At 41.6% G+C, this 15,801-nt stretch overlaps 1 protein-coding gene across 1 annotated transcript; it reads right to left on the minus strand.

The window, feature by feature from the left end:
• Window positions 1-7,588: 7,588 nt before the first annotated feature.
• On the minus strand, window positions 7,589-14,958 carry UTP23 (UTP23 small subunit processome component). Its single transcript, XM_047783380.1, has 3 exons — window positions 14,668-14,958; window positions 9,528-9,702; window positions 7,589-8,045 (listed from the first exon to the last, which is right to left on the minus strand). Exons 1-3 carry the CDS (start codon window positions 14,853-14,855, stop codon window positions 7,653-7,655), a joined length of 756 nt encoding a protein of 251 aa, XP_047639336.1. The 5' UTR covers window positions 14,856-14,958; the 3' UTR covers window positions 7,589-7,652.
• Between the last annotated feature and the right edge of the window lie 843 nt (window positions 14,959-15,801).

Consider the following 15,801-nt stretch of genomic DNA (forward strand, 5'->3'; position numbering starts at 1 on the left):
AAAATTCATATATAGATTAAGCTCTGATCCCTTAAGGAAAAATTTCTATTCCCTCCACGACGGAAAAGATTCAGTGTAATTAACCTGCCACCAGGTGGCTGACTGATCCCTTTCCCCTCCGCCATATTGTAGGCTCAGTGTTGGTCTCAGCAGTAGTGGTAGCCAGGTCAAGTATGTTGCTGAAGCCCATTTGTTGTCTCCATTTCTGCCACCATAACCATTTTGCCCATGGGCTGGAGAACAAGCACTCCGTGGCAGAAAAAGAGGCTACCTGACATCTGCAGGAAGTGCCATTCTGTTCCCTGATTATTGAGTGCTTCCTCTACAGTGAGTGCCTATTGATGAATTTTCACATGGGACACAAATATCTTCATATTTTGTGCCCATTCTGAAAGATCTATCCACTCAATTTCTTCACCAGACGTCCTTATCACCAATCTTCTAATCCTATTCTTCCCAAGTCCTTAACTTGACTAAGATGTAGTTCTTGCTAATTCCTGCTCGTTGGATTCAACTTTCATAATGCCATCAATGTAGTGAGTCAGTGTGATTTGCATGGAATGTTAAGATGATCATGACCTCCACAGACTATGTATGCTATGGCTGAAGTCAGGTGGGCTGGCTTAGCATGAAGCACTTAAAGGTATACTATTGACCATGTCAAGGAAAAGCAAATTGATTTTGGTGATGGTCCTAGCAAATTGTTAAAAATTGGAGGAAGATGGAGTTCCCACTGTGGCTCAGCAGAAACAAACCTGACTAGTATCCATAGGACGAAGGTTCAGTCCCTGGCCTTGCTCAGTGGGTTAAAGATCCAGCATTGCTGTGAGCTGTGGTGTAGATGGCAGACACGACTCGGATCTGGAGTTGTTGTGGCTGTGGTGTAGGCCGGCGGCTACAGCTCTTATTCGACCCCTAACCTGGGAACCTTCATCTGCCGTGGGTGAGGACCTAAAAAAAAAATTGGAGGAGAAAAAATAAAAAAACATTTTCCATCTGAAATGCCAGGAGCTGTGTTGATTTGTTCCAGCAAAAACATGACATCTGGGAGTTCCCATCGTGGTTCAGGGCTAACGAATCCGACTAGGAACCATGAGGTTGCAGGTTTGATCCCTGGCCTTGATCAGTGGGTTAAGGATCCAGCATTGCTGTGAGCTGTGGTGTAGGTTGCAGATGTGGCTCGGATCCCGGGTTGCTGTGGCTCTGGTGTAGGCTGTCGGCTACAGCTCTGATTAGACCCCTAGCCTGGGAACCTCCATAAACAGCCGGAGGGGCCCAAGAAATGGCAAAAAGACAAAACAAACAAATAAACAAAAAACCATTACATCCAGAAGAGCTCTTGCAAATGAGTCACTCTCTGATTAACATTATAATAACATAGTCATGCTTCAAGATCTATCTGCCTTTTGCACAGACCAAATAGATGTGTTAAATAGAGATAAAATGATGATCAACATTTCTGCATCATTCAAGTATTTGATGACGGTGGTAATCCTTAGGGTAGGAATCCCTGCAATTCCTCCAAAGACGTCTGATTCTTTTGGTTTACTATTCTGGTGTGAGGAGAAATTCCAATAGCTACCCTTGACCCGTGGCACCTAATAAATCCTCAGTCCATAAATGAAACAGTTAATACAGGGACACAACCTGTTGCCTAGTGTGTCTCTAACAGTTAAACATCTTGGGAATTCCCTGGTGGCCCAGTGATTAAGGATTCGGCTCGTCTCTACTGTGGCTCAGGTTGGACCCCTGGCCTAGGAACTTCCACATGCCATGGGTGCAGCCCCAAAACAAAAACAAACCCCCAAACAATTACACATGCTGGCCTGGAGAAAAAAATGGAGTGGGTTCATGGATCTACTGTGAACTTGGTGTATAACTAAATTTACCACCTGACCACTATAAAATTCCACTTAGAATGTTGCAAATTTCATTTTGGGTCCCTAGCAATTAGCATCAATTCAGAGCCAGAGTTAGTAAACTCCAAAAAGTCTAGGTATTTCTATTCTCCAAAGCACATTCACTGTAGAAAGCAGCCATAAATCCCTTTGGGGAAGGCTTTGAGGAAAACTTGTATCAGTGTCTCCAGGGTACTTCCTCAAAAGAACTCAGTCCCCCCCGCCTTAAATCGACAGGCTTCAAGCCTGGGAGCTACTTTAAGTCTGGAAACTTGTTAAGAAGCTGACTCCCTGTAGTAAGCCTGATCTTATTTTCAAAAATTTATTCAACAAATACATATTGACACATCCTTATCTTAGTACATTTTGTTGTAAATATAGAGGAAAATGGATGACCTAGTCAGATCTGACAAAAAAATGTAATTATAAAAACTACTTCAGAAGTTCCTGTCGTGGCTCAGTGGTTAACTAATCCGACTAGGAACCATGAGGTTGCAGGTTCGATCCCTGGCCTCACTCAGTGGGTTAGGGATCCGGCATTGCTGTGAGCTGTGGTGTAGGTTGCAGATGCGGCTCGGATCCCGAGTTGCTGTGGCTGTGGTGTAGGCTGGCGGCGACAGCTCCAATTAGACCCCTACCCTGGGAACCTCCATATGCCAAGAGTGCAGCCCTAGAAAAGACAAAAAGACAAAAAAAACCCAACAAAAAAAACCCTACTTCAAGAAGATTAATATCCAGTATTACTGGTAAATCTTGTATTTTGAAATATTAGCTAAGAAAGCCACCTAATGGCTAAGATTGTTCAATTATCTTTATCACCCATTATTTTTGCATATATCTTAAAATCTACAGTATAAATCTGTAGCATTTATAAACATACATATTATAGATATACACAAGTTCTTCCCAGCCAAGGATACATGATTAAACATTTGGAGGCTAACAATCTAAGATCACAGGAGAAATCCGTTCCTAAATTCATTCTAAACACCTAATCTTTTTTTTTTGGCTTTTTGGGGCTGCACCCAGGGTAGGGGTCAAATTGGAGCTGTAGCTGCCAGCATACACCACAGCCACAGCAGTGCCAGATCTGAGCCACATCCGCAACTTAAACTGCACCTCATGGCAACACCAGATCCTTAACCTACCCAGTGGGGCCAGGGATTGAACCTGCATCTTCGTGGATACTGTGCCACAATGGAACTCCTAAACACCTCATCTTTTGTCTTTATTCCCAATTAATTTTGAATTTAAATACAGAGTTATATGAAGTTATCATACTTTTTCATTTACATCTAAATTAAGAACACTTAAGAAAAGCTATCGCAGAGAGTTCCTGTTGTGGCTCATTGGAAACGAATGTGACTAGTAACCATGAGGTTGTGTGGTTGATCCCTGGCCTCACTCGGTGGGCTAAGGATCTGGTGTTGCTGTGAGCTGTGGTGTAGATCACAGATGCAGCTCCTCGGATTCCGTGCTGCTGTCGCTGTGGCATATAGGCTGGCAGCTATAGCTCTATTGGACCCCTAGTCTGGGAACTTCTGTATGCTGCGGGTGTGGCCTTAAAAAGGAAAAAAAAAAAAAAAAAAGCTGTTATACAAATTGAATGACATATTTTAAAAACATTTTAGGTACAAACTATTCATTCTACCCACCCATGAAAATCTGTCAATTAAATCTGTCAAATCACAGCCATCTTCTCTTACTTAGATGCAGTCATAAAACAGAATCTTCATGCATTAATAGAAGAAAGGAAATTTTGCTTTTTAAACTCAATTGTTCTGTAATGACTTCTAGGGGTTTTGTTTTTTGTTTTCTTTTTTTTGGCTGTACCTGCAGCATGCAAACATTCCCAGACTAGGAATTGAACCCATGCCACATTAGCATTTGGAGCTGCTGTAGTGACAATGCTGGATCCTTAATCTACTGAGCCACATGAGAACTCCATGACTTTAATTTACACTTTGTTTTAATTTACATATTTGTGAGGGTGAGAAACGGCTGTAGGGCTTTGTGAATGTAGGGAATATAGAACCCAGCCCAAACTCAACTGCACAAACTATTTGAAGTGTTCATGAAGGACAGTGGTTTTCAGAAATTACCTATTTTTTTCATCTGGAAAACTTCAGAGTTCAAAAAATATGTATTCCACTTTTCTCCTCAACAAAGCAAGTAGCTACCTTTTAAAGCAGAGGTTCTCAACATTTTTTTTTTCCAAACCACAAAATAGATTATGATCGCATGTGCATAATCTCATGGTCTCCCACCTCCTTCCTAATTTGTATGGATAAAATAAACCAAGTAGTACTAGCGATTTCAAGGAGGTGGCAAAGGGTAGTTCATTAAAGAACTAGCACAAGAGTTCCCATCCTGGGCGCAGGAGAAACAAATCTGACTAGGAACCATGTGGTTTCAGGTTCGATCCCTGGCCTTGCTCAGTGGGTTAAGGATCCGGCGTTGCTCTGAGCTGTGGTATAGGTCACAGATGTGGCTCGGATCCCGAGTGGCTGTGGCTGTGGTTTAGGCTGGCAACTGCAGCTCCGATTCAACCCCTAGCCTGGGAAACTCGTTATGCCATGGATGCAGCCCTCACAAGCAAAGAAAAAACAAAACAAAACCAAAAAACAACAACAAAAAAACTAGCACAAAGATATGAGATCCTTTGTTAAATTTAAAATAATCTTGGAATTCCGTTGTGGCCCAGTGGGTTAAGGATCCAGCATCATCACTGCTGAGGCTTGGTGCAAGTTCAGTCCCTGGCCCAGAAATTTCCACATGCCATGGGTTTGGCTGTAAATAAGTAAAGAAAGAAATTTGTACTGGGAAGATATATAAAAAACTAATCAAAAGTTTTATGATATCAGGAGTTCCCATCATGGCACAGTGGTTAACGAATACGACTAGGAACCATGAGGTTGTGGGTTCAATCCCTGGCCTCACTTAGTGGGTTAAGGATCTGGCGTTGCCATGAGCTGCAGTGTAGGTCACAGACTCGGCTGGGATCCCATGTTGCTGTGCCTCTGGTGTAGGCTGGCAGCTGTAGCTCGAATTCAACCCCTAGCCTGGGAACCTCCGTTATGCTGAGGGTATGGCCCTAGAAAAGACAAAAAAAAAAAAAGTTTTATGATACCTAATGTTTTATAATACATTTATTTTTTATATTTTAAAAATTACTATTTTAGGAGTTCCCTTGTGGCTCAGCAATAACCAATTGTAGTAGTATCCATGAGGATGCGAGTTCAATCCCTGACCTCGCCCAGTGGATTACGGATCTGGCATTGCTGTGAGCTGTGGTGCAGGCCGGCAACCACAGCTCTGATTCCACCCCTAGCCTGGGAACTTCCATATGCCCCCCCTGAGGCCCTAAAAAGACCAAAAAAAAAAAAATTACTATTTTATAAAAATTAGTTGACATTTCCAGCTCTCCAGTCCAAACAATTTTTTTTTTTTTTTGGTGGGCTTTTTTAGGGCTGAAACCGCAGCATACGGAGGTTCCCAGGCTACGGGTTGAACCGGAGCTGCCCTACACCACAGCCACAGCAACTCGGGATCCGAGCCACATCTGCCACCTACACCAGCTCACAGCAACACTATCAAACTATATTTGGGCAATCAGAAAGCACCAGAAGAATATAAACTGTTAAAAATATCTAAAATTTACACATTTGAGCGTATTAAAATGAACATCATCAGTGTACATTTCACTTTATCACTTTGTCTATTTAATGTGGTCGTCTTTAACTCTTGTCAATACTGACAAATGTCTTTTTTTCCTATAGCAGTGTATTCACTTTTTTCCAGTACCTTTGCTTTCCTTTTAAAGTATTTCAACAATTAAGAATTCTAATCAGAAGTTCTCTTGTGGCTCAGTGGGTTAAGGATCTGGCCTTGTCACTGCAGTGGCACAGGTTCAATCCCTGGCCTGGGAACTTGCTTATGCTGTGGGTGTGGCCAAAAAAAAAAAAAAGAATTTAAATCAGAATCATGAAATGACAATAGAAAACCCCAATATAGCCTATGTCTTCTTCCTGATATAAAGCTAAGATTTCACTTTCCAGCAAAAAATGCATCTGAGTTCAACTGAGAATGACACTTCTACAGGAATAAATTTGAATTGTCTCACATTTAACAAGTAACTTATTTTAGCCATAAATAAGAACTTATTCATGAAGTACTTCATACATGACCATTCTAAAGATAAAGAACAACTATTGAAGGTATCACAGGCAGCTCAAAGTCAGGAGCTACTGATCAGATTCCACTTTTCTTAAAACTTCACAATTTAATCTTACAATGCAAAAACATTTTAATTTTGGCCTGATGGATAAAGGGGATTATTAAATTCCTGATTGGTCCATTTTTAAAGTAACATTTAAAGCCAATCTGGAGTATTATTTTGGAATTTTTGCCATTGATGTTAACATTTACATGCAAAGGAAAATCATCCTCTGTCCTAGACAAATGGAATTCAAAAAAAGGGTCCCTCCCACCCCAGGACTTTTTAAAAATTAAGTTCTCAAGAAAAACTGAAGTAATCTTCAAATTCTTTATCTTGCTAGATTACCTATGCAGCCAACATGAGGTTGAGCCTCAAAATATTACTTCCTGCACACTCCTATGCTCTACCACTGCAAAAGAGGAAACCAAGAATGAGTAGAACGAAGAATCTAGGCTACAGAAGTGACAAACTACATTCTCTGGATAAGAACAGGAAGTGCCTGGGTGATAGCTGAGCAATCCACTGAAGGATGGAAGACTGGCTCCAGAAGTGTCTGGAGAAATGACATACTATCATACTGAAAATTATAAGATCCTTTCCAGAGTTACTGGCAAGATCTAGTCAGATGCTAGAAGAAAATGAGACCATTATTAACTTCTGGAATAATAAAAAAAGTTAATAAATAAATTCTGGGAGTTCCTCTTGTGGTGCAGCAGAAATGAATCTGACTGGTATCCATGAGGATGTATGTGGGTTCAATCCCTGGCCTTGCTCAGTGGGTCGGGGATCTGGCATTGCCATAAGCTATGGTATAGACTGCAAAAGTGGCTCAGATCCCATGTTGCTATGGTGTAGGCTGGCAACTGTAGCTCCAATTCCACCCCTAGCCTGGGAGCTTCCATATGCTGCAGGTGTGGCCCTTAAAAAAAAAAAAGGCAATTCAACCGGAGAAGGCTACTTGGTTCAACAGGAAACAAAATGTACAGTCATTATAACGAAATACTGAATTTGGGTTGTAATAAAGACTGAAATATTAATATATTGTAAAATAGAGCAATATGAGTAATTTCAATTCTTTCTAGCAGAAAGTCAATAAATAAAGGGTGAGTCAAAAGATAGCATATTCCTATTATTTGGAAAGAAAACGGTAAATTCTACAACCAATACATGAGTTGAAAAGAGGAAGTTTCTTCTGTGAATAATAAAAGATTACTTCTTTTCCGTCACAAGTGTTTTTTAGTACTATCTGATTTTTAAAACAATTTGCATATAACTTTGTAGGGTGGGGGCTAGCAGTAAGAAAGAGAACTGTTTTACATGAAAAAACGACCTCCAAATTCACTAAGAAAAGTGAACATGATCACAACTAAATCCATCCACTGTTTTTTTTTTTTAATAAATAATTTTATACAAAGGCATGTGGGTCAATATTCATTCACAAAAATAAGTCTAGTCTTTTGGTATAAGTATGTCTAGTTTCAAAATCAAATTTATTTTCCATATTTGAATGTCTTTAAAAGTATTCAAAGGTTTCATTACCCTTCTGCTTCTGCATTATTCTGCTTTTCAGAAAGTACTTTTGAGGTAGATCTGTTCCGGATTCTTTTTCTTTTTCTTTTCTTTTCAGAAGGAGATGAGTTTGTACCCTGTGCTTTTTTCTTTTTCTTCAAACAGCTAAGAGGATTGGGGCCACTTATTTTCTTGTGTTTTTTTCTTCTTCTCAGTTCAGGGTCTCTCACTAAACCCTGTTCCTCTTTGAGTTGCCTGATACTCTGTTTCTCATGCACTGAGACAAGCTGACCTGACTCTACTGCTTTAACAAATGCAATTGTTTTGGGAGAAGGTTTATCCAAGACTATGGTGTTCTGGATAATAAACATGAGAGGAATTCCAGGCCTTTTCTTTATTCTCATAGACAAATTCTGGTCCTGTTAGAAAGAAAAAGAGAATTATTTAGTTCAAATATGTCAATTACATCAGATACTTTAAATAGAAGAACTTAAAGAGGGCTATATTAAAAATGAAAGAGATCACAGGTTTTTTCAAATCAGTTTGTCTCACTAATGCAAGTATATTTTATGATAAAGAAAGGAAGAGAAACAGAAACTGAGTACAAACAGTTAAATGGCAACAGTGTGAGCTGGATTTATCAATAATCTATGTTGATCAATATTCTAAGATTGTGAATTACAAACTAATGAAAAGTCTGCCATTGAAGTTAACATTTACATGAAAAGGAAAATCATCCTCTATACTGGACAACTGGAATTCAAAAAAAGTAAAGGGTTTCCCCCACCAGGACTTTTTAATAATTAAGTTCTCAAGAAAAACTGAGTGAAATGATTTTCAAATTCTTTATCTTGCTAGATTACCTGTGCAGCCAACAGGAGGTTGAGCCTCGAAATATTACTTCCTACATACGCTATGCTCCACACAGCAAAAGAGGAAACCAAGGTACTGTCCCTTGTTTCTACTCTGAGACATGTCTCAGAAAGGGTTAAGAATGCTCAGAGATTAAAAGAATAAAAATAAAGTAGGAATTAGGTGACTCAGATGCTAGACTCAGCTCTGCTTCTAACTGTGTAACTTTCTAATTCTAAAAGCATATTTAGGAGTTCCCGTCGTGGCCCAGTGGTTAACGAATCCGACTAGGAACCATGAGGTTGCGGGTTCGGTCCCTGCCCTTGCTCAGTGGGTTAACGATCCGGCGTTGCCGTGAGCTGTGGTGTAGGTTGCAGACGCGGCTCAGATCCCGCGTTGCTGTGGCTCTGGCGTAGGCCGGTGGCTACAGTTCCCAGACCCCTAGCCTGGGAACCTCCATATGCCGCGGGAGCGGCCCAAGAAATAGCAGCAGCAGCAACAACAACAACAAAAAAGACAAAAGACAAAAATAAATAAATAAATAAATAAAACAAAAGCATATTTAAGCAAATCTGTATGCATGCAAACTTATTCATTAATATCAACCCCAATAGTCTCTGACCATGCTTCTAGGCTTTAAAAGCCTGAAGTTCCATATGGGTGGTATAGTCTCAAAGAATTTGAAAGAGGACTTTCTGAGAAAGAGTATGAAATACAGGAACATGAAAAAACATGTATAAACATAAAATCTCTGTCCTACTTACCTTCCCTTCAAGAACCCTAAAACACATCATCACATCTCTATGTCAATAATTTATTTTAAAAAAGGAACATTCAGTGATTAAGAAAATCATTATGCTTAAAGTTCCTTCCTCAAATTCTCAAATGACAATTGCTTTTACTGACTACAAATTAACTTGAAAGCCTGCATTTTAGAAAATTGAAACACTTAAACCACTTCCACCTAATTTTTTCTAATGATAAATAGCTCCATATGAAGTATAAACAGACATGATTAAAATTGACTGTGGTTTTAAAAGTAGTATCACCTGTGTTGCCACAAAATAATGATGAGGATTTCCGTCTTCAACCATGGAAAGCAGACATTCTGAGCCACTCACTGCATTCTTGAAATGGGGGCAATTTCGAACCTGGCATTTTTGTGCAATCAGTTTTGCCCCATATAAATCCTTTCCCAATGTTTCTAACTCTTTCAACACACACCTGAAAAAAAAATATTACTAGCTCACAATTATAATAGATACATGTCGGTTGTTCACATAAAGTATGTATAAAAAACAATACTCAATTCTGTTTTTTAAACCACATATCATATAGTATAAAAGATCTGGAAAAGGCATTCACCAAATAGAAAGACTATAATAAATTATTAAAATGAACTGGGCATTTACAATATGCCAGGAAGCATGCCAATTGCTCTCTACATAAAATCTCAATCTCAAAGAAGGCCCACAAAGTTGGGTAGCTTACATTAAAATTATCCTTATTTTAGAACACCTCATTCTGAGAGATTTCAAGTAACATGAACAAACTCAAACAACTAATAAGTGGCAGAGTTGAAGTGTGAATCAAAGTAGTCTGACAACAGATGCCTTACCTCAATCACAGTGCTACCTGCTTCCACCTCAAGCACAAATTGGTACACCTTCAAAATATTTTCAGTTCAGAAAAGTAAACATTCTCTTTTTTTTTTTAAGATACCTTATTTATTTATTTATTTATTTGTCTTTTTGCCATTTCTTGGGCCGCTCCCGCGGCATATGGAGTTTCCCAGGCTAAGGGTCTAATCGGAGCTGTAGCTGCCAGCCTATGCCAGAGCCACAGCAATGCGGGATCCGAGCCGTGTCTGCAACCTACACCACAGCTCACTGCAACGCCGGATCGTTAACCCACTGAACAAGGGCAGGGATCGAACCCGCAACCTCATGGTTCCTAGTCGGATTCGTTAACCACTGCGCCACGATGAGAACTCCATGAAAAGTAAACATTCTTAACTCATCTGCTTGTTTAAAACAATCACAACTTTCTTTCACTATGCATCTGCATTTGAAAGTAAGGCAGTGTTCACTATGAGGTACCACCTTACTCCAGCCAGAATGGCCATCATCAAAAAGGCTACAAACAATAAGTGCTGGAGAGGGTGTGAAGAAAAAGGAACACCAGTACACTCCTGGTGGGATTGTAAATTGGTGCAACCACTGTGGAAAACAGTATGGAGATGTCTCAGAAAACTAAACATAGAACTACCATTTGAACCAGCAATCCCACTCCTGGGCATCTACCCAGAGAAAACCATGACTCACAAAGACACATGTACTCCAATGTTCATTTCAGCACTCTTTTCAATAGCCAAGACATGAAAAAAACCTAAATGTCCATCAACAGAGGAGTGGCTCAAGAAGAGGTGGTACATATACACAATGGAATATTACTCAGCCATTAAAAAGAATGAAATAATGGCATTTTTAGCAACATGGATGGACCTAGAAATTATCATGCTAAGTGAAGTCGGCCATACAATGAGACACCAACATCAAATGCTTTCACTGACATGTGGAATCTGAAAAAAGGACAGACTGAACTTCTTTGCAGAACAGATGCTGACTCACAGACATTGAAAAACTTATGGTCTCCAGAGGAGACAGTTTGGGGGGTGGGGGGATGTGCTTGGGCTGTGGGATGGAAATCCTGTGAAACTGGATTGTGATAATCATTGTACAAGTGTGATAAATTCATTGAGTAATAAAAAAAAAAGTAAGGCAGTGATTTTCAAAGTGTCATCCATAAACTACCCCTATTAGAATGACATGGTGATATTAATTTCTAGCTCCTTTCTCATCTCCAAATCTGAACTTCCTGTGGAAGAGTCAAATACTAAACATTTTAATATGCTCCCCAGATACTTCCTCAATCCCCCTTAAAAATTATGAAGTCGGAGTTCCCGTCGTGGCGCAGTGGTTAACGAATCCGACTAGGAACCATGAGGTTGCGGGTTCGATCCCTGCCCTTGCTCAGTGGGTTAAGGATCCGGCGTTGCCGTGAGCTGTGGTGTAGGTTGCAGACGCGGCTCGGATCCTGAGTTGCTGTGGCTCTGGCATAGGCTGGCAGCTACAGCTCCGATTAGACCCCTAGCCTGGGAAACTCCATATGCCGTGGGAGCGGCCCAAGAAATAGCAAAAAAAAAAAAAAAATTATGAAGTGAAATTATGAAACTATTGGGTCAAAGACTTCTTCAACCCTAGCCAGCCTTGGTCTGACTCTACCTTGCCTCATCCCTTTTTCACTCCAGTAGAGGTCGAATCGGAGCTGTAGCCACCAGCCTACGCCAGAGCCACAGCAACGCGGGATCCGAGCCGTGTCTGTGACCTACACCACAGCTCACGGCAACGCTGGATCCTTAACCCACTGAGCAAGGCCAGGGATCGAACCCACAACCTCATGGTTCTTAGTCAGATTCGTTAACCACTGAGCCACGATGGGAACTCCAACATGGTTAAGTTTTAAATGACCATCTGAGCATCTACCTATCAGCCTTGGTTTTGCCTTAAAAGTTATTTACTCTCTGATCCCTTAAGAAAAAAATTTCAGACCCTTGGTCTAGGTAATTATTATTATTACTATTACTGCTTTTTTAGGGCTGTACCTGGGGTATATAGAGGTCTAATTGGAGCTGTAGCTGCAGCCTACACTGTAGCCACAGCAATGCCAGATCCGAGCTGTGTCTGCGACTTACACCACAGCTCATGTCAATGTGGAATCCTTAACCCACTGAGCAAGGGCAGGGACCGAACCCGCAACCTCATGGTTCCTAGTCGGATTCGTTAACCACTGCGCCACGACGGGAACTCCATTTTTTTTTTTTTTAAGAGAACTTGGTATCTACAGTTATCCGTTTTGAACTCTATTTCGAGTTCAAAATTGCCCATATTTACTGAGTATTTCCGATGGATATCCTGCCATGAGTGCTTCATCAAATTCTTCGTGTCTAAGATCAAACTACTTTCTTGCCTCCAAATCTCTCCAGGGCTTGCTATCTCTTTGAATTAATTATCTTCCCAGATACCCTGTTTAAAAATCAGAAATCCTATTTGACCTTTGCATTCTCACCCCTACTCCATTAGCCAGTAGTCCCATCTGAGCTGTTGGTAACTACTCTGTCATTCCTCCTTGTAGAACCCTTGGGTTGCCACCTTTTCTCACCCAGGTCCGTTATTTCTTGACAGGACAATCACAAAACAGGTCTGTCTGTCTTCACTCTCTTGCTTTTCCAACTTACCCCTCACATAGCTTCTAGTTCAGTTCTTACAGCATTTATCTTTTGATAAACACCAAGAACTGACAGAATAATATGCTTTAAGATAAATTATCAGTGAAGTTGTAGGCAGTAGGGGAAATATATGAACAAGAATGGACATGTCAGTAATTGCAAAAGCTGGGTGGTAGACATTTCATTATACTATTCTATTTTTCTGTATTTTTGAAATATCCCCAAAGCTCAGATATTAAATTCTTTAGGGGAAAAAAATGCTAAAGAGTATCATTTCATAAAGTACATCTCAACCTTTTTTATGTTACAACACTGTATTAAAAATGTTCACATTTCCATGGCAAACAGGTAAACACACAAGCTGCTTGTAGCCAGAAGCAATCAATTCTAGGGCACGGGACACCTAAGGTTTTGTCTGGCCCATTTGAGGCTCTGCTTGAATGATACCCATTTGAAGTTCTGAGAGCTATTCACAGGGTAGTGTTACCCCTGAGAAAACCAGGCCATTAACATCACATGAGGAGTAAAAGCCCATTCTTCCATTTGTGTGTAAAAAGAACTAGATAAATGATACAGCACACGTTAACAATGGTAATTCATTGATGTGGTATTAATGGGTCATTATAATTTTCTTTTTCCACTTTTTTTCTTTTTAAAGACACACCTGCAGCATATCAAAGCTCCTAGGCTCGGGGTCGAATGTGAGTCACAGCTGCCGGCCTACACCGCAGCCACAGCAAGGCCAGATATGAGCAGCATCTGTGACCTACACTGTAGCTTGTGTCAGTGCCGGATCCTTACACTCAGGCCTGGGATGAACCAGAATCCTCAGGGACACTATGTTGGGTCCTTAACCTGCTGAGCCACAAAAGGAACTCCATCTTTTTTTCACTTTTTAAAGGAAATGTTCTTTAAAAAAAAAAAAACCCAAAACAACCACCTACTAAGTTTCTGAATAGTAGTTCTTCATTACACAGCCTCAATTTACTTTCCTTCTAGCTTTTCTCCCAAATATACACTGTACGCTAATCCTGGCATTTCACAACTCCACTCCTTTGTTCCCCCCAAGTCACTTCTCTTTTCTGTCACTCAAAAAATGTCCTTCCCCTTAGAAATGAACCAGGACTGGGATCAAAAGTTATCTCCATGACATCCTCCTTGTTTCCATCCTCCCTCAATCCCAACCCCACAAAGTTCCATCTTAGGTGTTCCCACAACTTGAGAAAGTGGGGAAACTAGACTTGGGGTCAAAACACATCAATGAGCGGTTGACTTATGCAATTTGCTGGCGCTAAGGGCTGGGAGATCATCCTGTTCACCATGTTATCCTCTGGTTAGATCAGGTGTTTAGCCTACGGCTGATAACCAACAGACAGCTAAATAAACTACCTTGAGCAAAGTTCGTAACACTGAATCTTGACTTTCTGGAAATTGAACATGTTACACTATGGGGCAGTTGCGAAGCTATGCAAAGACAGGATAGGTCTCAGATACAAGTAAACGCTCTACATATACTATTATCTTGTGGACTTTAGCAAATTTATAGGTAGTTATGAGCTTTTTTACAGATGAGAAATCCAAGACTCTGAGAGGTTAAATAGCTTGCCCCAATCCACAAAGTTAGGACTGACTGGGACCAATATTTGAAATCAGGTCCGACAGCAAAACACGTGTTGTGTTCTTATCCGCCGGCTAACAACACGTGAATATTCGCCTGGCATTTTATTTTCTGCCGACGTAATAGAGACCCGTCCTCCTTATCGGCCCCGCTGAACGGCCCCAACTTCTCCCGGGTGGGGCGCTTTGCCCCTCCAGGGCTCGCAAAGGACGCCTGCAAGCAGCGGCTTCGTTATACCGCATTCGTAGGACTCCCGCGCCACCACCCGGACTGGCCTTCCCACCTGGTGGTGCACAGCTGAGTCTCCCCCATTAGGTAGCGGGGCAGCTGTTCCCGCAGCTGGATGCGGCCCCGCAGCGCCGCCTGACAGAAGGTGCCGTCCACCAGGATCTGGTACGGCTCGCGGACCCCGAAATTGTTGCGGAAGAAGCCAAGATGCTTCTTGGCGTGTTTCTGCCTTGTGATCTTCATGCCTTGCTTTTCCCGACAGAAGCCAAGGGACCAGCAGGAAGGCCCGAACCCCTCCTATGCAGCCTGGTACCAGGAACCGGCTTCTCCCGGAAATGAAGAGCTCTTGGCCCCGGAAGCAAACGCCCTCACCAGCCGGCGGTTTACGTCCCGCCCCAATGACCGCGCGCGCGCTTCGTCACGCTGCCCGAGGTTCTTAAAGAGCTCTCTTGGGCGGAGCTTGCTCCTAGGCCTGAAACAGAGTAGGTGCGCTAATTTTGCTCAAAGGCACACAGGCACAGTCATGGGCCAGATTAAAAGAAAATATAGAGGCTGCTTCTTGCACGTTACCTGGCACAGTCAACCTCTCAAAAATAACCGGTATGGAGTTCCCATCGTGGCTCAGTGGTTAACGAATCCGACTAAGAACCATGAGGTTGTGGGTTCGATCCCTGGCCTCGCTCAGTGGGTTAAGAATCCCGCGTTGCCGTGAGCTGTGGTGTAGGTCGCAGGCGCGGCTCTGATCCCACGTTGCTGTGGCTGTGGTGTAGGCCGGCAGCTGTAGCTCCGATTCAACCCCTAGCCTGGGAACCTCCATATGCCGCCTGGTGCGGCCCTAGAAAAGGCGGAAAGTCAAAAAACAAAACAAAACACGATATAATAATAGTGAATGATATAGTTTTAATATCTTCTAGGCACTGCTCTAAGTAATTTACGCATTTTACCCTTTAATGTTAATAATTTCCAAGTGAGCAGTGGAAACTAATTCTGAGTAGTATCCATGAGGATGCAAGTTCCATCCCTGGCCTCCCTCAGTGAGTGGGGGATCCGGTGTTGCCATGAGCTGTGGTATAGGTGGCAGATGTATGGCTGTGGCTGTAGTGTAGGCTGGCAGCTTTAGTTTGGATTTGACCCCTAGTCTGGGAACCTCCATATGCAATTCTGGCTGCCCTAAAAAGAGGAAAAAAGA

Source organism: Phacochoerus africanus, chromosome 6, assembly GCF_016906955.1.
Source record: "Phacochoerus africanus isolate WHEZ1 chromosome 6, ROS_Pafr_v1, whole genome shotgun sequence".
Classification (NCBI taxonomy): Eukaryota; Metazoa; Chordata; class Mammalia; order Artiodactyla; family Suidae; genus Phacochoerus; species Phacochoerus africanus.